Source organism: Sceloporus undulatus, chromosome 1 (assembly GCF_019175285.1).
Source record: "Sceloporus undulatus isolate JIND9_A2432 ecotype Alabama chromosome 1, SceUnd_v1.1, whole genome shotgun sequence".
NCBI lineage: Eukaryota > Metazoa > Chordata > Lepidosauria > Squamata > Phrynosomatidae > Sceloporus > Sceloporus undulatus.
The window spans coordinates 356,500,240-356,525,689 of NC_056522.1; the positions used below are offsets into that span (position 1 = coordinate 356,500,240).

The 25,450-nt window shown below is 42.7% G+C and overlaps 1 protein-coding gene across 3 annotated transcripts in view; it reads left to right on the forward strand.

The window, feature by feature from the left end:
* VRK1 (VRK serine/threonine kinase 1) overlaps nt 1-5,096 on the forward strand; it is a 42,461-nt gene extending 37,365 nt beyond the window's left edge. For 2 of the 3 annotated variants that reach the window (XM_042444871.1, XM_042444872.1), the window contains one exon: nt 4,696-5,096. In XM_042444871.1, the coding sequence (XP_042300805.1) occupies nt 4,696-4,795 (100 nt within the window). In that variant the 3' untranslated portion in view covers nt 4,796-5,096. Of the gene's footprint in view, nt 1-69; nt 4,668-4,695 lie in introns of those variants that run through there. The other variant, XR_006101325.1, reaches the window with a different exon arrangement.
* The last annotated feature ends 20,354 nt before the right edge of the window (nt 5,097-25,450 follow it).

Sequence of the window (25,450 nt, forward strand, 5' to 3'; positions counted from 1 at the left end):
CCTTACGAAGATTTTCGGGTTACGAAAGCGGCGGTGGAACGAATTAATTTCGTAACCCGGGGTACCCCTGTACTTTTTGGAATAATTGTGGTACCTTATGACCCATAATTGCATGTCAGGAGGACTATTGAAAGCAAGACCTGTCAGCCTTGTTCCTGAGAGCCAAAAGCAAAAAAAGCAAAAAAAGGGGGATCAAAATATCAGCATAGTTTATCTGACAGTTCTTGCTTCTTGTAACTAAGCATTGAGAGAGACATTTCTTTTGGAATAGAAGGAAGAAAAAATGTTTAAAAACTGGTGTCATGAGAAAGGGGTGTGGTTATCTTTAAAAAACCCAGCAAAGAGAGATTTGTACCCAGAGCTTGAGCATTCCCATCTTTGGGTTAGAGATTGGAACTATACTGTTGGTTCAACTGAGCCACATGCTATCATTATATGAGTTGTTTAGCAGAGCAGGTGGTTTTTGTTCCAGGTGAGATGTAAGATGTAGGTGAAATTTACAGGACCTTACTTAATTCCACCTGCTGTCTTTTCTGGGATATCAATTTTTGGATTTATTTATTTTTTATTGAAATAGAATTAAGTTCTTCTGCAGTTTAACTTCAATATAATCAAACATTAAAGATATGATCAACATTAAAAACAAATCCATATCCTGCTAAATGGGAGACTAAAAGGATATTGTCAAAAGCCTAGCTGGTGTGTTGTAGTGGTTTGAGTGCTGGACTAGGACTCTGGGAGATTAGGTTTCAGATCTCCACTTAGTTGTGAAAATTTACTAGTTGGGCAAATTATAGTCTCTTTGTTTCTTTTTGAAATAAAACAAAAAGAAAAAGAAACAAGCATGTTCTTATTCTTTAGCTCTTTTGGGTAGTAATAAATTCTTATTTCTCAGGTTCTTCATCTTTACTCTCCCTTATGTCCCTCCTTTCTTCATGCTGTGCGCTTTTTGGAGAGGAGATCAGGATGGGGAAAGTTAAACTAAATCCAGAGTTAGCTCCACTGCTTAGAATCCCTCAGCCCCCAAACATGTCTGAATAATAATAATAAAAAAAACATGAATGCTGTTATCTGCCTTCTGTTGGAACTGTAAAGATGTGTACTACTCACCAGCAATCCCTTTTGCTGCAGGCAGCCACCTCTGGAAGTCAGGCAATTGATTTAGCAGAAGGGGATATTAACCCCACAGAGGCTGGTCTTAGATTTGCCTCCAGCCTTGAAGAGGCAAAGATTACTGTGCTCACTTCAAGACCCAGTTAACAGAGCCTGAATGTACTTCGGCACCAGTCTACAAACAAACCATTCTGCTTTCAAGCATGTTCAGTCTTCATTAAAGCAATGGGGGATAGGGAGGAGCTTGGGAAATTGTCCAGTGTCCAATATTTTGTTTTTTGGATATGATGCTAGTCTTTTGGATAGGGTGCAGCTCCAGGAGTTCTGGATGAAATAGATTAGTTTGATTTTAGGCTTGGTTATAGGCTGGAGATAGCTTTGGTCATTTAGTTGATTATTTTTGCCAGGAATTGGACAAGTTGAATGCGTCCATATTGGTTCTGCAGTTTCATTCAGTAACTTTTGATTCCATTAACCATGGTATCCTTTTAAGCTGCCTTCCTAGTCTATCCTTTTGAGCTACCAGTGTATGGTGCCTCCATTCCTTCATGAAATACAAGTTCAGATGGTAGTGCTGGGGGTTCTTGGCTGTTGACATGTGGAACCCTGCAAGGGTCCATTTTGTCCTCTGTGTTATTTGACATATTCATCTATGGAGGTTTGGGGTTCAAAGCTAGTAGTATGCTGTTTCCATGCATTTCCAAGGAAGCCAGTTTGTTTGTTTGTTTGTTTGTTAGAATATTTATCTCCTGCTCTTTATCATGGGATCTCAGGGCAATGTAGAAATAAAACATATAAACAATTTAATCAATACAAGATTAAAGTAATAAAATAATTTAAATAGTTTGAAAGGCTACAACAACTGGCTCTGCAGACAGACTCAGCCACTGTAACCCAGTAGTTTTTACTTTGATCCACTGGAATTGTTCTTGTGTGCTACTATGGTCAGTGGTTTCAAAAACTGTTGAGAGATCCAGAAAGATCAGTAGAGTAGCAGTTCCCCTGTTTTGGTTCTAAACCAGTGTCTGATATCAGCCGTGGACTGAATGAGGACAAAACTTAATCCAGGCAATTCAGCCAGCATACAAGGGGTTACACTCCCTTGAAATTGTACATTTATTCTTTGGTGGTGCTTCTGGTCTGGTTCGTGCCCAGATTTCTATGATGGCCAGGAATGCATTTGCACAATTAAAACTAGTGCACTATCTGAACGTGGTATTGGAGCTGGCTAAGATGACACATATCTTGCCCCCCCCCCCCCCCCCAATTGGGATTACAACAATATTGTCTACATGCCTTGACTTTGAAGGGTGTTTGGAAGTGCCAGCTGATCCAAAATGCTGGAACCAAAATGGGGCTGTTTACAGGAAGGATATGGTTCTCTTGTTACAGCTCCTCTACTGGCTAGTGGTCTGTTTCTATCACAATTTAAAGTGCTAGCTATGACTTATATAGTTCCATCTTGCTCAGCTTCAGTCTATCTGAAGGATAGACCCTTCTTGGGCTCTGAAATTACAAGAGGGCCTTTTCTCATCCTCACCCCCATCACAGGCGCATCTAGTAGAAGCATACAATATAACATTCTTGGTGGCTTCTCCAGGGCTTGTTAGTCAGTACAGCCTGTACACTTGAATGCTTCCCTGTCCTTGTTTTTGTATTGAGGGTAGCTGTGAAAGTTTCAGAGCCTTTTCTTTTTGTGGTTCCTTTGGAAATTTAGAAAGAGCCATGATTCATCCTACTGGTGTTGCTTTAAGTATTTATGTGAAGGCAGTTTGCCCATTGCAGAGCAAAATTAAATGAGGATGAGAGGACTTCTCACAAATGTAAGAGAAATATCTGCACCCTCTTTCCTTCTTGTTATTTGCACAAAGTACTCACACAGTTACATTCATGTCCTGAAGTATCTTGGAAGACACAGATCACATCTTACAGCAGGCAAGGTGAGAGATTTCTATGTTTTCAAAGTGAATTAGCCATTAGGATATTAGTGAGAACAAATTAAGGTGTCATTTACACTCATGTTATACTGCAAATGTACTGTCTGAATCAGACCTTACTTTAACCCAGAGGTTTTTCTCTACTTTAAATCTAGCAGAGTGGAATTTAGTAATCTGTAAAGCTATATTTTGATTTTTTCTAGCAGCATGTCTTCTATCCCTGTACTGTCATTCATTCATATTTCTAAATATGTTTTTGGGATAGTCCTGAAGGCAAGAAACAACACTGAGGCCCAGTACAGACAGCACAGAAGTGCTGTCCTGGGGCCAAAAGTAGGGCTGGGAAGCGCACAGCAACCTCACACTCCCCAGCCCTAGTGCGTATGGAGGGCGCCCTCACACATGCGCCACGTCCAAATGGGTTGGCACATGCCTGACACCATCGCACCACTGGAGCACCCTATTTGCAGCATGAAAAGGACCTCTGAAATGGAGCTTTTTTTTGGGTGTGCACTTCGTTCCCACGGCAACTAGATTGCTGTGGGAACAAAGCCAGGGAGAAAGAAGCCGAGCGGCCCCTTTCTCCTCTGACTGTGTCTGTCAGGGTGTCCTTAAGCCCTATGGACACCCCTTTCCAGGCCATGGAGAAACGGCGTTTTGCTGCTTCTCGGTGGCCTGGAAAAGCAGTGGATTGGAGCCTCTGGAGTTGCTGGTATGGCTGCCCTGGCCCCAACCCACTGCGGAAAGGGGCAGCTGCAGACCACCCCTTTTCCGTGGTATGTACCATGCTTTAGAGGGTGGGGAAAAGAAACTTCTGTGCCAGTGTATGTGCATATAGATTCCAGGATACTGGTCTCTGGCAAGGTCTGCAGCTGCTTACCATTAAACATTTGGCATACATTTAGTGTGGCCATTAACTGCAGGGAAAGGATCCTTCATAGCCAACGCATCCAGAAACCAGGCTAACCCCAACTGTGATGTCACTGGTAGGGTCATAGTAGAGAGGATGTTTCTTCAGCATGTATGGAAACAATTCACCTCAGATTAGAGCAATGGGGGAGGAATGTGTGACTTTCCAGGTGTTGTTAGACTGCTATTCCCAAAATCCCTAGGCAGCATAGCTAGTGTTGAGGGACGCAGGAAGTTGTGATCCACCAACATAGAAAGGTTTGCACAATTCCTGTCCTTGAAGCAGGGCTCATGCAGGTTTATAGAGGAGCCACAGTGGATAGATAAAATCACATATAGAGCTACAGACTGCCTGAGGGCTGCCAATCCACTGTCCCTATCAAGTTACTTTATATAGCTTTGAATACTATAAACTGTATCTATGACTTTTACTACTGTAAATGAATTTTGGGAGACTCAAGAGTGTCCTAAAACAGGTATGAGTAGGTTTTTATGTGGGGGGTGTAAATCATTGATAAGATTTCCTGTTATTATTAAATATATAATATTTCCAAATATTTTTTATTATATTCATCTTGTCATTGTCATGTCTTAATATCAGCTATAATTATTCTTATAATACATTTCAATATACATTTTCATTTAAATTCCAAATATCTAAGATGTGTTATTGTATTCTTGCCATCTTTCTGTGCTCTTTCTAATTTTTAAATTGTCTTTATTTTTATAACTGTAGAGAAGGGAGTTGTGAAACCCAGATTACCGAAGACCTCTCCCAAAGTCAAGACAAACGTGAAACCCAGGAAGAGAGTCCAGAAGTAGAAGAGCCAGAATAATATGTGCTTGCTACCTTTGCTTGGATTTGTTTTCTTTGCAGTAGTAGTTTGTCTTTTCACCTTTTTGCGTATGTATTTCATCCACAGACTGTTGGAATAGTGCTGCTTTGTGAACCATGATTGGAAGAATAAATTTTGAAGTCTTTTGTAGAGAGTGTATAGTTCAATAGGTATGCAGATGTTTCCAAAATTCTTAAATGGCTGTTTTCCACACTTGTGTAACTATTCAGTAGGCTTGTTTTTTTTTTTAAAATCAAACTTGAATAAAAATAAAGTCTTAATTTTACTGTTTATAAAATCATTTGAGGCTGCAGCTGAAATATGCTTATGTGCAAGTTCTTTTGAAATCCACGTAAATTACTTCAAAGTTAGGTGAGTATGATTAAGGTATAACTTGGTGAAATTATGTTCAAAAACTGTGTATTGGCTTGAGGGTGTGTTAAATTTTATTTTCATTCCTGGATTCTAAGAACACTTTATTTCTAAAATGTCCAGCAGAAAACTAAAAGCCAGAATAGTCTATTTGCTTAGAGTGCCAATAGTATTTCATAAGGCCATAGGCTTCGTGTTCCTTGAATCTGCTGTGTTAAGGTCATATGTTGTTGTTTTTTCTGGGGCAGAGCCCTGAGATTAGTTTTTTCAGACAGACCTCTCCACCTTCCAACTACAGTGATATGTTATGCAAATATTTCACAAAAAGTCTGCACCAGTATACATGCATGGATCAGCCCATAAATAGAAATGTGAAAGGTTAATGTGTACCTGGGATCACTCTTCAGCAGTGGTCAGTCAGATACCACTGGGAAGCTTCCAGCAAGATAAGATAAGGATATTAAAAATAAGAAAGAAATTAGCAACGGTTTGACGTAGGGTCTGGAATACTACCTCTGCAATTACCCTTGGCCTCAGTTTTCAAAACATAAAGCAGTTTAAAAATACTCAAGAGGTTTCCAGCCTCATCATAATTAGCAAAAGAAAAAAAAATTAGACATATATGCTGTGTCCTGTTTCCCTCTATTCTCAGGAATGCGACTGACCTCTTCTGAGTCAGAAGGGAATCCAAAGAAACAAATCCAGTTTGAAAAGGATTGATTGGCTGTGAGTGTGCTGTGCCATTCTGTTCTCAAACAAATTACAGGGTTCTGATTGGCTCTGGGAATATACAGGCTTTTTTGCACAGAACAATCCTCCTGGATGCTCTGGAGCTTTAGAGCCCATTGAAAAGGAAAAAGTAATGAAACTGAAAGAGGTGAGAACATGTGAATTAGATAGCTGAACCTGGAATCCTCATGGTGCTTTATGCTGTAGAAAGAAGGTCTCTAGCAGATGAGTGTGCATTGTCCGCTTAGTTTTATCCCCACGCTTTAATGGGGATATTTTAAGATGCTTGTTGTTAAATAGTAAAGACTCAAGGTCAATTCTGCTAGAAGTCATTGTAGAGATCTAACAGTAGATCTGTTGTTCACTACTGGTAAATGTACATGTTGTAACTAAAAATTTATCCTGCCTTCTGGTTCAGGACTGGGCTGCTCAAGGCAACTAACAATTAAAAAAAATATCATGAGATAACTAAAAACAAACAATATGAGATCAAAACCAAAATAGAACCAAGTTAACTTCTCACTTCACCTAACAAAATGGGTTTTGACTCGTGGAAAGTATTCAGTGAAAAGAAGCTCTATCCATTCACTGTGAAAAATTTAGGATCCAAGCCATCATATTTCCTTTTAATAAACCTTAATTTAACAGAGAACAACGGAAAAGAGTTCAAACACTTCAGTCTGATCTCCATGCATTTCCCAAGATGGGTTTTTAATTTGTACTTACATTCTTTATTTTGCTCAAGTACTTATCACCCTCAGTTTAATAGGGATGTAATTCTCTTGCAGTGCTTTGATATAAGGATCAACAGATGAGCAAGTATATTCTTTTTTTAATAGGTAGAGAATAGAAGCCAACAGAGGCTTCTCTTGCAACCTAATAATTTTTTTCCAGTTGACCATGCATCTTAAGCAAATATGTACTTGAGCATAAAACATACAAATGACAGGTATCATGGTTATTAGTTATGCTATAAACATTTATTAAAATTATTCAGTTATATACAAAGTTTTAGATGTTTAGAAGAATGCATGCTCTGGCTGCTAACTAAGCATGGGAAGATATGAACAGTGTGATTTAGACTAGCATTCTCCAAAAAGGATTTGGCAACAATAATCCTATTATCCCCAACCAGCATGACTAGTGGTTGGGAATGATGTAATCCAGTATATCAGGTTGAATATGGCTGGCTATGGTACCCATAGGCTACCTTTAACTTTTTAATGTAAGATTTGCTGGGCTGGACTGGACCAAAGGCTCACTTCACCACCTCTGGTACCTATCAAGCCCTCGGCAAGGCATGAATTCAGTAGTATTCCTATGCTCCCTAGCAGCTGCTGTTGAGAAGTATACTACCTTTAGTTATTGGTAGCCTCATCCTCCATGAATTTTATTTATATATTTTTATATCCCAACTTTCTCCCACTACGGGACACAAGATGGTATGCGTATCTTTAAAAAAAATAGAGAAGTTAAAATACAATTAAATGAATTTTGTTTTAAAACACAAGATTAAAAACACAAATGAAGAGCATTGAAAGGTAATTAAATACAGTAAAATAGAAACTCTACAACCTATGCATGTAAAAAGACTGTATCACCACCAAATTCCTTTTGTAACACCTTCCAGTTTGCTTGTGAATTCCCTAGTTTCAGCTATGTGGTTTATGTGAAGGAGTATTCCTTTCTCCTGAATTTCCATACCATCCATAATTGTATACTGTACACTTGTATCAACTTCTCCTTAAGTTTTAAAAAGCCCCAAGTGTTGTAATCTTTCCTTACTCAGCCATTGCACCAGCCCTGGATTATTCAGAGGGGTCAGCTAAACACAGTAGCCCTGCTTCTTTTTCAGAAATGTATGTAGATTTTGCACTTCATTCTTTAAAGGCAATGTGTACCATTCCCAACATTTCTGGGAGGGGAAGGGTAGTTATGCTAGTTTGTTGTAAAAGTGACATCTCCAAGATTCCTTGTCCTCTACTGCACTGATCACCTCCTGTAGGCTCAAGTCCATGGCCTCCCTGATGGTGTCTGTCTACCTGGTGTACAGTCTTCCTCTCTTTCCACTTCCCTCTACCTTTTCCAGCATCATTGTCAGCATCTTGCTTTCTCATGATGTGGCCAAAGTCCAACAGTTTCAATTTAGTCATCCTGAATTCCAGGGAGATTTTTTGATCTGTTCAAGGCCCCTCCCCCCCTTTTTTTTTGGCCTTTTTGGCTGTCCATAGTATCCTTAGCACTCTTCTCCAGCATCACAACTCAAGTGAGTTGATTTTCCTTCTGTCGGCTTTAATTGCTGAGGATTATGGGATTTTTAGTTTTGTAAGATTTTAAGTTTTGTTCTCTGACAGACAACTGTAGTGCCACACCAAAGTACAAATCCCAGGATTCTATAGCATGGAGTCATGGCAGCTAAAGCAGTGTTAAACTACATTAATTGTGCCGTGTGGCAGCAGCTTTAGGTGGCAGAGCTTCTTCAAGGTCAGAGGAAGGGATGTATCAAGATGGAACAGCCAAAATAACAAGGGAAGGCTAAGGCAATGGAAGATTTTGAAGGGATGAACAAGATACTTGTCCATCCAAGGAACACCTGCAAGGTCAAGGAATGGAGTTTCTTAATGAAGTAAGAGAATGGAAAGGCATCTATGACGACATCATTAGAAAGATACCATGTCTTCAGAGTGGTGGAAAGGAAAGAAGGGGTGGCACAACTCTTGGGGAGTCCTGATTTGAATGTAAAGTCCCTTACACAAAGGAAGACAGCTTCCTTGTAGACCGCATTTACTGCTCTTGATGACTCCAGTTGTGTGTAAATATTAGAAAACAGCAGGGACCTGCATTCCAAGAATCACTTGAGCAGTGCCATGAAGACAAGAGTCCTTACCAGTATTGTAGTCATACTCCCCAGCTCTCCTGCTGTTTCTAATCTGTGCACACAGCCGTGAAAAAACTGGACTGACATTTACAGGCACAGCAGGGAGACACTTGAGTGGGAATGTTAAAGACTCCAATACCTACGTAGGTTTTTTTTTTAAACCCTCCCTTCTCCCTTTTTCAAAGTGGCCACCATATGATAAATCTTCACAGGAGAACTCGTACTTACTTCAGCTGATGGTGTAATGAGGATATTGATAATGAATCATACAACACTTCTTTTAGTGACAAACATTCAGCAGACAGATCCTTGTTTACTCCCCCCTACCGCACTCTATGTAATCTAAAATATCTGGAGGGAGAATCCAATTTAATTATAGACATAAGGAGTTTCTTCCTTTCTTCCTTTTATGAAAACAGCACCACAAAAACCTTCTTGCAGCTTAATGGTTTTATTTTCTCTTTCTCCCCAGCTCCCATTATAATTTTAAAGGGATGTGTGTATGGGGTCTGTGAGCCTGCAGACATACACACCCCGCACGTATGTATGCATATAGGTACAGTACTTACAAACAAAATATATACACATGAAGTACATATACCTTTAGGACATGTGTATGTATAACCATATGTGTGCATAATTGTAGGATACATAAAATGTATGTGGCCATATTGTGTTTTTGTTTTTTTAATAATGTATATATAAAAAGATGTATGTAATGATTGAAATGCTGGATAAGGGTTGGGCAACATGATGCTTATGTTCAACATCATCTTGTGCAGCTGCACCATACACACCCCACACACGCACATACACACAGTAAATTCTATTTTAGGGGAAAGGTGGGATATAAATCCAAATAAATAATTTAATTTAAGAGATTTATCTCCTGTCTTTCTCCCAAATTGGGATTCAAGGTGTCTTATAATAACTGAAAAAGAACTAAAACAATTTTTTAAAAAAAGTAATAATATTAAAGCACATTAAAATCAGCATAGCTAAATCAGTGAAAGATATTAAAGCATTAAGACAGCACACTACACAAGTAAAATTCATCCACCAAATGCTTGCCTAAATAAAAATGTCTTCAGCTGCCGGCAAAAAGATCAGGGAGGGGCTGACCTAACTTCCCATGGAAGGGAGTTCCGCAGTTTGAGAGCAACCATGGAGAAGGCTCTCTCCTGAGTACACACCAACCACGCTGTGAAGGTGGTGGGACTGAGAGAAAACCCTTCCCAGCTGATCTTAGCACTATTGACTGACTTGTATAGGAAGATACAGTTTTTCAGATAGTCTGGACCCAAGCTGTTTAGGGCTTAAAGGTCAAAACCAGCACTTTGAATTCTGCCTGGAAACAAACCAGTAGCCAGTGCAGCAGTTTCAGCAGAAGAGTGCCATGATTGCTGTAGCCAGTCCCAGTCAACAACCTGGTTACAGCATTTGGGATCCACTGAAGTTTCCAAACATTTTCCAAGAGCAGCCCCATGTAAAGCATGTTACAATAGTCCAAGCAGGATGTAACCAAGGCATGTGTTTCCATAGCCAGAATCGCCCTCTTAAGGAATGGGCACAGCTGGCACACTAATTTTAACTCTGCAAATGTACTCCTGGCCACAGCTGAAACCTGGGCATCCAGGCTCAGATCCAAATCCAGGAGCACACCCAAGCTGCAAGCCTAAAATTTCAAGGGGGGAACCCCATCCAATATAGGTTGATTACTGTTTCGTGATCTGCCTTCCAACTGACCAGGAGCCCCTCTGTATTGTCTGGTTTAAGTTTCAATCTGTTTACCCTCATCCAGTCTATTATTCACAGCAGACACTGGTTTAGTACAGAGACAGCTTTCTTGAAGTCAGATGGAAAGGAGAGAGAGATCTGGGTGAATAAAGACAATCATTGTGCAACCAAATGCACAATAAAATGTCAGTCCATGTACCATTCAGATTGCACATCCTTGTGCCATGCACACTCATGAGCATTATGCATTCATGCACAATGGGGCTGCATATACAGTTCTGTTTCCACGACCTTGAACTAAATGTGGATGTTCTGATTTGGACAAAAATGTCCAACCACTCATAGGGAAACTTAAGCATGCACAAGAGAATTCCAGCCACAGACATACATGTATGTAAGTCTATGTGAGTACACATCCTAAATTTGAGTAGCTTGCCATTTCCCCAACGGCATGTTAAAACAGTTTTCTGAGCACTTGGTCCCATAAGCTGTCAGGTTTGGGATGTGAAACCACCCATAAATTAAGGGGAGTTATTTTTGGTTTGGGTGGCTTTGTGTGTACATTGTCTGGTTGACTTCTCAGTTAAGAGTTTTGTTTCCCTTTGGGAATAGGACTAGACAGACTGTCATTTGCGATTACTAATTCTGCTTAGCATTATCACCCGAGTTCCTCTTTCTCTCCTTTCCCTCTTTTTTTTTGTAATTAGCTATCTTAGTTGGCTCTTAAATTTTAATAGCCAATTGAAGCTACGTTTTAGCCAAGTTCCATATCTAAATTGTATTCAGTCCATTAAGAAAGTTGGTTAAAAGGCTATTAAAGCAAAAAACCAATACATGGTGATTATGTTTGCAGCGGTAGCAATGCCAGCCGTCAATGGAATTTTTGGAAGGGCCCTGTTCTACCTTCTGCTGAGGAGGAAGCACACAAGGGCGGGTTACAGACGGGCAAAAAGGGATGTACTCATGACGTCATGAAGGTAGAGCCTTCAGACGGGCTTTACCTGAATGCCGTCATGAACACGCCCCCCCGCACGCCTCAAGCGGGAAGAAGCGGCATTAAAAAGGTGCTGCTTTTTTCCGCTTCTTTTTGATTTGATACGTACCTGCGCAGCTCCGTCTGTAAGCTGCTGCACCGATACGTCAGAATAGCTACGCCGCAAATATAAGTTGCCGGTTTAAAAGCTCCGTGTCAGCTGCGTCGCATAATGGGTCGGGTTCCCGGGACATGCGTGGTTTGCAGTCAAGCTTTAATTGCAACGTCCGCTGCCATGGAGCTGTGGAAGCTGAGGCACAGCTGCGGCGCATTTTAAGCCTCGTAACCCTAACCCTAGAGCCACTTGTGCGCATGCGTTGCTAGAACCGCGGAAAGTTGTAAGTTTTGCCGGCAGATGTTTTGGTTGTAGAAAGTGATAAGGAAAAGTTTGGGATTTAAAGTGACCCCCTACACACATTCCTGCCCCATTCTCACCTGGGAAAGGGCACAGTTCGGCTGCTCCTGGCACAGCTGTGTGGCGGCTCCCCTTTGCCACCAGGCAGGATGGCTCAGCCATCCACCAGCACCCCGAAAAAAAGGCAAGGGGACGTCTTGGTCTCATACTGAGACGGCTGACATTATAGCTATATGGTCCCAGAAACTGGAGTAACTGCAGAAACTGGAGCAGTCCTACCTGAATGCTGACACATATCGAGAAGTGGAAGAAGCCATGAGAGCTGCTGCACCGGTACACCAGAATTGCTACGCCGCTACTTTAAGTTGCCCATTTAAAAGCTCCGTCGCATAGTGAGTTGGGGTCTTGGAACATGCGCAGTTTGCAGTCAGGCTTTAATTGCAACGTCCGCTGCCATGCAGCTGTGGAAGCTGAGGCACAGCTGCGGCGCATTTTAAGCCTCGTAACCCTAACCCTAACCCTAACCCTAGAGCAACATGTACGCATGCGCTGCTTGGAAAGTTTGGACTTTAAAGTGCACCCCTACACACATTCCTCTGCCATTTTCACCTCACAATAAAAAACGCTAAAACTGTAAATATTGACATATGTACAAGGGAGGTGAGGGGAGATGGCAGGGGGACAGCGGTGGCAGCGGAGACAGCTGTGGCTGCGCATTGCAGATTCAGCAGGAGCGCGGGGACCAAAGGAGAGGAGGCATCTATGATGCTGCTGACACTGGCAAAGTGCAAGCGGACAAGGATGCCAACACCAGCTGATCACCAGCTGGCAGGAGACCACCATTGTTTTAAAGGGGCTTGGGCACTTTAAATGTGCCCATAGGCTTTCTGCCGCCGCTGCTTAGCTCTGCGCAGCTGCGCATTCGCCAGCCGGCAAAGGAAAAAAAAAGAGACCCCGGAGCTTGAATGTGCCCAAGACCTTTTGATGCCCTCTAAACTTGCCCCCAAAGGCAAAGGGCAACTAGAGAGGGCCTGGGATCAAGGGGCAGGGAGCACTGACAAGGCACTAGGTCCCATGATGTCCCATAAAGACATCATTTCGCCTCCCAGGGCATGTGTTCCCTCCCAGCCCTATCTACTCTATTCTACCCTTCCTGTTCTCTCCTCCCACCATGCCTGGCTCACTGGTCCCCAAACCAGCAATCTCCAAACTCTGTCCTCCCAGGCGTTTGGACTTCATCTCCCAGAATCCCCAGCCACCTTGCCCTGTGGTCTGGGATTCTGGGACATGAAGTCCAAACGCCTGGGAGGACAGAGTTTGGACATTGCTACCTCACACCACTCCTGCCTAGCTTTAGACTGCACAGTTGCGCCTCATTCACACTCACAGCCACACTGCCGCAGTTGCGCATAATTAACCACACAAATTTTTTTAAAAATAAAGTTTTTTATTAACAACAATAACAACAATAAAAATCTTATTTACAACTATTTACAAAGGGAAGAGGGAGGGTGAAGGGGGGATGGCAGAGGGGGCAGGGGAGGGAAGCTGCTTCAGGGAGGGGGAGGAGGCGGTGGGGCGGGCAGCCGGCAGAGGAGTTCCTGGAGGGTCTCTTCCATGGAGGAGACTCTCTCTGCCAGCTTGTCCACTTTCTCCTCCAGCGCAGCGAACCTCCTCTCCGTCCGGTTCTCTGTGGGGGGAAAAGAAAGAGGATGGTTAGGACCAGCCTGTGCAGCCCATCACCCACTCCCACAGGCAGGGTTTCTGGGTGCCCCCACTCCCTTCCCTGGGTTCACCTCTACACTTACCTTGCTGCCGGGCTTGGAGGACACGATCCAGGGCACTGGCATCGAGGGCCAAGTGCCCTGGCTCTCCTGGCAGGCGGCGGCTCGGCCCAGGCTCCTCTTCCTCGGCGGCAGCAACAGCAGCGAGGACTTCAAGCCCTGGAAAAAGGAAGGAAAGGCCCAAGTTACCATGCTGGCATGGCAGACGAGGGCACAAGTGTCGTGGGGGCTGCAGGCAGGCAACCCCCACCCCTCACCCTGGGGACCTACCTGCCACCAGAGGAGCCTGCTCTGGCTGCGGAGGGGCCACAGCAGCTGGTCCTGGCTGTGGCCCACCCTCGGGGACATCCTCGTCCCCCGAGGATGGTGGAGAGGGCGACCTGGCAGAGTGCCCTCCCTCCCTCCGCCTCGGCTGCACGCCTGCAGAAGGGAAGAGGAGGGATGGCATTGGCACCATGCAGGAGGGCAAGGGAAGGGTCAAGGAGGGGAGGACAGGGCATGGCAAGAGCTCTGGCTTACCTGGAGGACGGCGATCTTCCGGTCTGGGCCGATCTCCCCTGATCCACAGGTCCTTCAGCCGCGAGAAGAATGGTGGCTGCCTGTCAACCGGGGGCGCCTCCAGGGTTTCAAAGAACGCTGCCTTCAGAGTTTTAAACTTCACTCTGCATTGGTGCAGCGTTCTTTGAAACCCTTGGTTTCGGAGGGCACGAGATGCCTCGAGAAAATGCCCCCGGTTGGGCTTGTTGGTGCTAGCCATCACCCTCCTCGCGGCTGCCTGTGGCATCAGGGAGTCCAGGAGGATCCCGACCTCTTCATCTGTCCAGTAGGCGATTCGGACCGGGACCCTCCTGCGTGGCTCTGCCATGTTGATCGCCGTCCTGGGGTCTTGCACAGTTGCGCACGGGTATATATGGGCACCTGCAGCTCTGGGCCGTTAGGCCAAGGTGGTCCTAGGCCAATGAAAGTTTTCAGAGGAGCAGTTTGAATCTCTCCCCCAATAGATGTCCTCTGGGTGCCCCATTGATACATTCAAATGGGCCATTAGGAAAGCTTGAATTTGAGGGGGATTGATACATTGTCAAAGGGGCAATTGGCAGTTGGAGCTGATGTATCTTTTTGCCCCAGGAAAACAGGCGCCAGGAGACCTTTTGTGTGTGTGTGTTTGTGTGTGTCCCCCTCAGGCACGTGGCAAAACATGCCCACAGCACAGATCAGGAATGATAGGCAGACTCAAACTGTGGATAATGGGATACATTTATTCATGTGCTTATGCTATTACAGAACAATGCACTCTGACATCACAGATGATGGCACAGGAGCCATCCTTCAGATTCTCCTTGTCAGAAAAAAAATCTGCCAGGGCATTCCTCACAGTCTCCCCTGCTTTCTTCTTCTCTGTCTCTTCAAAGGGGTCATGAGCCACTTCCGAATGGGGTAGGCACAGTCAGCCAGTATCAGGGGCCCGATCTGCTGGCCTGTGATGTTGATGCTGGGGTTCCCTGGCACATAGATGCCAGCCTCCATGGCCTCGTAGATGAGAGAAAGTTTAAAGGGGCTTGGGCGCTTTAAATGCGCACATAGGCTTTCTGCCGCTGCTTAGCGCTGCAGCTGCGCAGCTTCGCATCCGCCTGCCGGCAAAAGAAAAAAAAAGCCGCGGTTTGGGCCGCCCGTGAAGAAGCTGCCTCTCTTTTTGCAGCGTCCTCCGAGGCGGCGGTTTGGAAACTCCGGGTCCGAAACGGACCCAGGTGAGGCGTCTTCACTGCCCCCCGTGTGGAAGCTCCAACACCTGAAACACGCCCCCGGGGCGGGCCGTCTGGAGGCTCCGCATTCAGCTGAATACACCTCCAAGACGTCCTCCCCTGCCCGTCTGTAACCCGCCAGAGGCTTTACAAAGCTGACGCTACAATGCTGTGGAAACCTACAGGGGATTAAAACCCACTATGCACAGTGGGAATCCTATACATGCCCAGGGCTCAGAGATGCATAGACTCATAGATTCATAGGATTGGAATTGACCCCAAGAGGCCATCAAGCTCTATGTCCAGCCTTCCCTAAACAACCTGCCTGTCTATAGACTGGACAGTGAATGACCAGGGTAGGACAGATGGGGGATGAGAGTGTGAGGACCTCCTCTTATCCCACTACTATGGCACTTAATGTTGAACATAAAACAAAAATACAGTGTGTCCGTGCCATATGCGGGCACACTTTACTTGGCTTCCAGCTTACACAGAAGCCACATGATGATAAAAGCAATGGCATCCGTGGCATGATGATAAAAGCAATGGCCCATGGTGCACCCGCTGCCCCGAGCCATGAGCACGCGTCCCATTGTTTCCAGTGGGGCATGAGCATATGCAGATTTTCGCTTACGTGGGGGGATCCACATGATGACCATGGAAGAAATGCTTAACTTCAACCTAGACAATGAAGAAACTGAAATTGTTAAAGAGTTCCTATGCCTAGGATCAGACACTGATCAGAACAGTAACTTCAGCCAAGAAATAAAAAGAAGACTAGGAATAGGAAGGGCAGTAATGAAAGAACTAGATAAGATCCTAAAGAGTAAAGACATACAATTAACTATCAAAGTCAGAATTGTCCAAGCCATAGTATTCCTCATCACCATGTGAGAGCTGGACAGTTAAAAAAAAAAACAGATAAGAAAAAAGATCAACTCCTTTGGGATGTGGTCTTAGAGAATAGCTGAAGATACTATGCGCAGCCAAAAAGACAGACAAAATAGGTCCTTGAACAGATCAAACCAGAACTCTCCCTGGAAGCCAAGATGATGAAACTGAGGCTGCTGTACTTTAGTCACATCATAAGAAGGTATGACTCACTTGAAAAGACAATAATGCTAGGAAAGGTGGAGGGCCGTAGAAAGAGAGGAAGACCACACACCAGATGGATAGACTCATAGGGAGCTCATGGGCAAGACTTAAGCAAAGCAATGGAGGAAGGGGCTGGGGATGTTTCACTCCTAGGGTTGCCAGGAATCTAGATGGTAGTTAACAATACAGTGCTTTAGAAATAAAGTTTAATAATAATGCTTTAGAAATAAAGTTTAATAATAATAATAATAAACAATAAATGACACCAAAGATGACACCACACTTGAACTACTGCAACCAACAGATTGCTGCGTATCAGTTCAAGCACTAAGATGGCACTATTGTAGCTTTCCTAGAGATACTTGCATATATTTCAAGAAAATTTATTAAACAGATGTTCAAAATACAGGTAAGTATTATTTGGTATACAGAAGTCTATGCTTATAAAATTTCAAGGCTTAGTTATTCCGGTTACTTGTTTAATTCATCTAAATGCTGACTGACTCCAACTCATCTCACTAACCCCATCTCTTCATAAGCCTAACTGAATCTAACTAACCCTAAGCACCAAATCCTTTCCATCACTCTCTCATCTCTCACTCCACCCCTCACTGTCTCTTTCTCTTCTCTTCTGTTCTTTGACAAAGGCTGCATCTACACCATACAATTTATGAAAAGTTGTCTGAATGCAGATGTGACACATCATCAATGGGAGGAGGAAGAATACAAGGGAGGGTGGGCAAGTCAAAACTAGGATATTTCAAGAAATAGTTTGGATGCAAAATCATGAATATGCTGATAAAACCAAAACAAAAAGTCTCAATATACCCAGGGACTTCTTTATGACTTTCTGGATAACTGATACAGACTACTGCCCACATTTTTTTTTTTTTTTTGCACTAGGAAACAACACATTTCTGCACTGAGCAGGGGATGAACACCCTGGAGAATAGTGTGCCAAAATAATAGTTTTATTTTGCAGCAGGGATCAGTCTCTAGAAATTATTTGTTCTTTATATGCAAGGATGAAGCACTCATTGCCATTATAAAACAGTCTGGTTGCAGCCTTTCTTTTCCTTTAAATGTTAACCATTGCTTTTGATTAATAATAATGCTCTAATTCTGAAATGCTGGCAGTCTCTTCCTAACTTTCTAGGCAGCCAACCTGCGTCACGTGTTCCATCACTCTGCGATTCCACCTGCAAAAGAAAAAAAAAGTGTGCATTATAAGTAGCAGCACATGGAAGTCAATTACTGAAATGAAACCATTGCAGGCTAAAAGGGGACTGGCAAATGACAAAAAGCAGCAATTAACTACATTTCCATAGCACTTCCAGCTTGCTGCTGCTGGGAAGTCTGGAGTGGCATTTGAAACAGTAAGTCTTCTGGCCTGATGTTAGTGCAGTGCTTTGTTACTCCTTGTGTCACCGATTGTAAAGTGCCAGGACTCACTTGGGAATGTCTATTCCAGATCATTTTAAACTCTGCAATCAAGCTTTAAACTTCGCAATTGGCTTGAAGTGTGATGTACTAAGAGAGAGAGAGAGAGAGTAATTCCCTGGGCCTCCAGTATATGCATCTGAAAACTCCAGGGCCCTCTCATTTGTGTTAAAGCTTTAGTTTAGGTGTGAATTTCCATATATCTGCCAGAAATTCAGGAGCCCAAAGGGAGAGAAGGGAGACAACCCTGACAGGTTATCCAAGCCTCTTCTTCCAGTGGATCGTAGTAGCTCAAAGGAGTCGCTCCCCCACCTCTGCCTATAGTTTTTAGGGGAGCTTCTACACAATAAGCCCAAGTTTGAAAAATTAGTTTGTTGGAATAGAACATCCAGAATTCCTCAGCCCAGAGGGATTCAACTAGGGATTCTCAGATTTGTAGTTCAAAATAATGTTTCTAATCTCTCGAATTAGCATAGGTCATAGAGGTGCCCTTGAGCAATGTTCCAGAAGGATGGAAAAAGATGTTTATTACTTGCATGTTTATCTTTCAGTGAGTTCAAGACAGCATCCATGGTCCTGTCTGCACTGTCCAGGCCCCTCATTCCAATACTAGATGGCTGTTTGCACGGATGTCCCACTGTGCCACCCAGCGCAGGCACCACATCAGTGAGTCACTTGCTCCTGAGGTCAGAACAAGACATCCAGCCTCAATCACATCACTGGGTGCCTTGTTTGCCCTCATGCCAGTGGCAGCTATGCCAGGCAGCAAAGCGGGATGATTTCAAACAGCTGCTTGGCATCAAATCGGAATCTTCCTACAAGATCCAGAGCAAACAAGAAGTTACTTAAACCCATTTTAACATGGGTAAATTCCTGGTTTCGTACAGAATAGTCTGGTCCCTTAGTGCCAGACTCAGGGTTTGGATTACATATCTTCTCACTGAGATAACAGTTAAAGTTTAGAAGAGGGATATGACTAAGAAGATCAGGAATCAGAAAAGAAAGATTAACCCCAGTAAGTAGGAGCAGTTGGATCATATACTACTATAATCTGCCCTGAGTCCATGCAACCGAGTGGGTAATAATTACACAAATATCTCCCAATAGGAGTATCTTCCAACAGGGGTGGAGAATAAGTACTTTTCCAGGGTTTTGCCACACTGCAGAATTATAGCAATTTGGTAGCACTTTAACTGCCATGGCTGCATCGTGTAGAATCCTGGAATTTGTAGTTATGTGGAGCACTTCAGTCTACTTCCTTAACTACAGTGTTACTGCTTTCTGGGAGAGAAATCTATCTCATGTAACAACAAATCCTGGGATTTCATCATTTGGAGCAATAGCAGTAAAAGTGGTATCAAACCACTGTAATTGTGTAGCATGGATCTACTGCAGGTGTTCTTGAACTCCACCTCCCATCAACCCTGGCCAATGTCTAGGGATGATGGGGCTTGTAGTTCAATTAACCCCCTGTTTTAAATGGAAGCAAACGTTCTAATAATATATACTTGGATAGACAAAAGGTAGTTGCTGTGCTCCTTCAACTGTTTTGGAACACGCCAACTATAATTCTATCTGTAAGACATTCATGGGGGAGCAAAATAAAACAAAAATATCAGCAAGCTATTCAAAAGATAAAAATGAAAAAAGGGGGGGCATAACCAATAATATCGAGCATAACAGCATATAAAAGCCTAACGGTTTTCAGCTGTTTATACAAGTTAGGTTTCAAATAGCAGGTGCTTTGTTTGTGATGCTAATAAAATAGCTGTACTCCTTTTTCCCCCTCCTTTCCCTCTTTTCTTTTTGAGAGGAAGCAAAAATAAATATTATGCTACATTTCCTCAAATTGCAGGGAAAAAATTAGATTGCTGGCAAATAGCTTCCAATAGATGTAGCAGCATTGTTAGGAAAGGAAACGGCAATATCCAGTGTTTCCAGATCTATCAACGTTGAACGTAACCTCTGCAAGTGTACATTCCGTGCTGGTGGGCAGGAGGTAATCAAGCCGAATAATTGCTATGCATGGCAAAAGTGTTCCATCTTTACCTTTCCATTGCTTTCTGCAGGAGAGGATAATAAAGTCGACCTTGTTGTCATTGGCCTGTGTTTTATTATTGTGATTTTTTTCTTAATCTTAAATATTGTTTTAGACTAAAACATCCTGTTGTTTTGTTGCAGAAGCAAGCATCATTGCGTATTGTTCCAAACTGGCTCCATCTCAACCACAGGTGGGAGTTGTACGGTGCTTCAGATGTTGTTTGACAGGAGCTCTCAGCAGCCTTTACAAGCATAGTGAATGGTAAGCAGTGCTGGGAGATATAGTCCAAGAACCGTTGGAGGACTTTGATCACCCTTTGGTCTGCATTAGTTCAAGAGAACCGTGACACAAAGCCTACACCAAAGATGAGAGAACTGTAATGTGCTTGGTTTAAGGCAGGCCTTAACAAGTATCCAGAAACCTCAGTGAGAACAAATTAGATTGTAAGCCTGAGGGCAGGGAACCGTCTAATTAAAAATAATAATAATTGTAAGCTGCTCTGAGAGCCTTTAGGGCTGAAGGGTAGGGTATAAATACCATAAATAAATAAATAAATAGTAGTCATGAGGTTACCAGCTAGATGGAATCAGAGCTTCAAAGTGTGGATGGGAGTAGATAAATACACGAGCCTAATATTTGTTTGTTGCTCTCTGCCTCCAAGTTATTTTGGCAACCCTAAGGCGAACCTATCACAGGGTTTTTTTTGGCAGGTTTCCTCAGAGGAGGTTTGCCACTGCCACCTTCTGAAAGGGTGTGACTTGGGTAAGGTCACCCCAATGGGCTTACATAGCTGAGCAGGGATTTGAACCCTGGATTCTAGAGTCCCCGATTAAGAAAAAGAGACATCCCTCCAGTCCATCTGCCTTGGTCCAGGCCTCAGAGGGAGAGAAGAATGCTGGACCTGATCCTCTCTCTCCCACCATTCCCTTCTCCTTTTGTGTCATGTCTTTTTAGATTGTAAGCCTAAGGGCAGGGAACCGTCCATTATCCCCTCTGTTGTAAGCCGCCCGGATTCCCAGTGATTGGGCGGCATATGAATAAATCCTATTATTATTATTATTATTATTATTATTATTATTATTATCCAACACTCAAACCGCTACACCATGCTGCATTTAGCAGATGAAAACTTGTGGCCAAGCAACATCAGAGTGTACTCAAGAAGGCAAGTTGTTGATATTATTGTATTGTCTGGTTTTATTTGATTTCTTTTCTGAGCCACATTGGGTCTCACTGCAAGAGAAAGGTGGCACATAAAGGAAATAGACAGACAGACAGACAGACAGATGAAGAACAAACAAGCTGGGAGAGGATGCAGCAGTTTACTTTTGCCTCAGTCTACAGGGAAACTACTTTTGTACTTTGAACTGAGCAGCAACTGAAATAATCCAGGATGAAGGGACAAAGTGGGGAAAAGAAAGAAACTAGGACATTTAAAAAGCAGTTGAAAAAGTGGGATGACAGAGGATTAATCAAAACTGTACTTGCCAAATTGGGACAGGTGCATGGTATGGCATAAATACCCAAATAATATTTAATATCCATCAGTCCACCTCCACAGACTGGAACCAATGGAAAACTTTTTTGGTAATTGTCCCAAGTTTTTTTTAAAAGGTTATTATTTTTAGAATGCTGCAATAACAAGCAAATCCCTACCACCCAATCCTCCCAATATTATCAATTGACTCCTCTGATATTTATCTATCCATCTATCTATCTCCATCCATCCATCCATCCATCCATCCATCCATCCATCCATCCATCCATCCAGGGCATTGGCCCCTCAATAAGAATTCTGCACCCCTAGATGAAATTTTCCTTTAGTCTCCAAATTTCTGGCATTACAGTAACTTAAAACTTTAGCTGAATATTTACAAATACAATTTAGGCAGTCAAAGCAAAGTCACCAAGGGAATGTGAACAGAACAGGTTTTAGTAAAGTTGCAGATGTGAAGGATTTTCAGTACCTCACTCTCAGCAGTACCTATAGCTATACCCGCATCTATCCATCCTGTTGGAGGTTCTTGCAAATACCTTAAAATATGTACCAGGTTGCTATGAAGTCCAACTAGCTGAGCATATTCTATTAAGATATATACCAACAGAAGAGTGACACTGTACAGAGCACCCCAATGTGCACTAGACTTCAGCTCTTTACATTCTTCACCATTGGCTATGCTGACTAGAGCTGGCTGAATCCCAGTGTAGGTACAGAGATGCACTGAATGACCAAACAGACATTAGCCATAGGACAAGGGAAAAATGTGGAATGTGTAAGTCTCCAGCTATTGCTGGGCTACAGATTCCATGAACTACGGGAGGATCAGAGCTGAAGGGCTACATGGGATAACACATACAACATAAGATTTGATGCTCTGGATCATATTCATTCCAAATGATGACAAGCAGAACCCAATAAGAAACACTTAAAGCAAATGGCCATCTCCTATATTCATGCCCCAGAAATGCATAAATAAAGGTAGAGCATGAGAAAGGGTTCTTGTTCTTTTTCTTTATAGTGACTCCCATGGTTCCCAGACTAGATACCAGGGTTTGAATCCCCACTTGGCCATGGAAACACACTAGGTGACCTTGGGCAGGTCACACTCTCTAAGTCTGAAAGGGAGGCAAAGGCAAACCCACTCTGAACAAATCTTGACAAGAAACCACTCTGATAAGGTTTGTCTTAGGATCATCATAAGTCAGACACAACTTGAAAACACAAAATAACAACAACGGTTCCCAGGCAGCATGGCCAACAGCCCCCAAAAGCAACTTTTCTGAGCTCTATAATGACACATTGCTTTGGAAACAGAGCTCTTCTACATCACCAGTGAACAGATGAAACTTCCGTAGAATTTCATAATCCTTAATGCCATTGAGGGAGGCAGTTTTCACCACACATTGTGACAGTGTATTCAGTTAGATGGAGTCAGCTGTGGGGCAGTGGCATCACTAGGGCTGGCATCACCTGATGCGGTAACTCATGGTGTCACTCTCCCATTGACCTCCTCCCATACCACACCATACAGAATCTTTAGTAATGTTTTTTGTGCTACTGTTACTCATAAATCCTAATTCCCATATATCACTGAATGCAATGGTAATAGCTGTGACATAAAACAACTAGCAAAATTTAAATGATATCTTTAAATTAAAATATCATACATACACCCTAAATATATTTATATGTTCATAGTTTCATGTGGTTAAAGTGAAAATTTAGTAAGATTTGATGTTTTTAAGAAAAATTAAAAATAATATACCGTATGTTTTTTAAATGTCTGGGGCCTCTCCTTTCTCCTCCCACTGAGCCTCCCCCAACTCACACCATCTCTTCAGGGTTTTAAAGGGCCATTTCTGCCAAAAGGCAGATGTTTGGAGAACAGTGGTATCACCCTCCCTTAGGATGTCACCTGATGTGGTCCACATCCTTCATGCTCCCCTAGTGATGTCCCTGCTGTGGGCCTAAGAAAATAGAATAAGTTTAGAAAAACGGCAGATTTGAATTCTGAATTTTGTGAATTGCTGGTATATGATGCAACAACAGAAAAGTCTCATCCAGTTCCGAAGGTGAAAACAATAATAGACCTACAGTGTATCAAAATGCTTTCATGGCATCCCCATCAATGCATCATCTGTCTTCACTTCCATTATCCCAGGAGTTAATCTTGATTTCCTCCTTTCTAGTTGTTCAGGGCTGCTTGGAATGTATTTAATTTGCCATGACCCAGACTATGCCTCGGTCTCATTTCTGTTCCCATCCACACTCTCTTGATATGACCAGGGCATTTTGGTGGCCTCACCTTCCATTTTCTGTTACTTCTAAGGCATCCAGATGGGGCAACAAAATGAAATGGGGAACTGGCTCACCATCTGTTGATGGGAAATTAAATACAGGGTTTTATTGTTCTGTAAGTAAGAACAGATATGGCCTCTGCATCAAGGCCAAGCTATATGCTATTAAATCTACCCTTTGAAGTCTTCCATCAGGCTGACCAAGGACAGATGGTAAACTGGTATCACTCGATACTGGTTTGGGTCAAGTCGAAGTTCAAGATTAAAGGTAACAAGAGCCTCTGTTCAGCTGTCAAATGTGTTCTTCTATATACTGAATACCCTCTAGTTGCCTTTAGTATTGCAGGTTGGAAAAAAAAGATTTTTTTTAAAAAAAATCTTTGGCAATGCCATGTCTGAATATGAAGGAAACACTATTTGCCTTTGTAAAAAAAAAAAAAAAAATACCCTGGATTCCATGCAAACAATGATCTCAATACTGACTGTTCCATTCTGCCATCCTTGGTTCTCAAATGCAAATTATTTTGTTAAATATCACAAATTGTTTTTCCCTCCTTAAGCCAGTATAGGGTAATGGTTTGAGTGTTGGACTAGGACTCTGGGATACGAGGGTTTGAATTCCTTTTCAAGTCTGGAAACCCACCGGATTACATATTCTCTCAACCAACAATAAAGGTAATGACAAACCTCATCTAAACAATTCTTGCCGAGAAAACCCTGTGATAGTGGTTGCCATAAGATGCAGTCAATTTTAAGGCCTGTAACAGTAACCTTAAACCATCAGCCAAAAATCTCCTTTGGACTTGTTTTAATGACATGGGTTGCATTTGATAGCATCCAGTTCCAGAATTAATTTTTCTCTTCCTGAAATGTTTGCTCTCCACAGTCTACTTCAGAAAGTTGTAAAATCTATGCCATGGGGCATGGAAGCTGCTTTAAGGGACATGGAAAGAAAGGGGGTCTCTTTTGTACATCTAAAAAACTGCTACTGGAAACAGAATGAATAGCCCTCTATTTACATTGTATGATATATGCAACGTTGAAGCCCAACTGTGTTGGAAGGGTTTGGGTGGGTGGGTGGGTGGGGAATGAAGGGGACCTGAGTTTTTAGAATTCTCCCATTAACAAGGCATCAGCTCTCCAAACTGGCATCTTATAAACAAAAGTATTTTTAAGGGAAGGTAACATTTCTATTCCCTATTGTTTAATGGACAATGTTATTTCTGTTCTCTGTCGTTTAATGAAAAGAAGCCAGTCCATTGTGGAACCAATCCAAGTGGTCTCTTTTTGAAGTACATCCACAAATACTGTTACTGAGGGAATGTGGCTGAAACAGACCACAGGATAGAGAGAGCGAATGGCACACTTGGCTACTAGAAGGTGATGGCTAGTGGTTTCCATGTTGGGAGGGTGATGAATCTGCTCCTCATTTTATTTCAAAGGAGCTATTCAAGGTGCTGATCTTACTCTGAAGACAGGCTTTGGCATTTTTGATTGCTCCATTACAGTTTGGACTAGAACTTGGAATAGATTGACTGCTCCAGCATTTTTACTAAGACAGCAGTCATGCGTTCCTGAACAGAAGACTAAAAATAGCACTTCTTTCTTTCTAACCTGATATAACTGTTATGATTTGCATCAATTTTGATTTTAT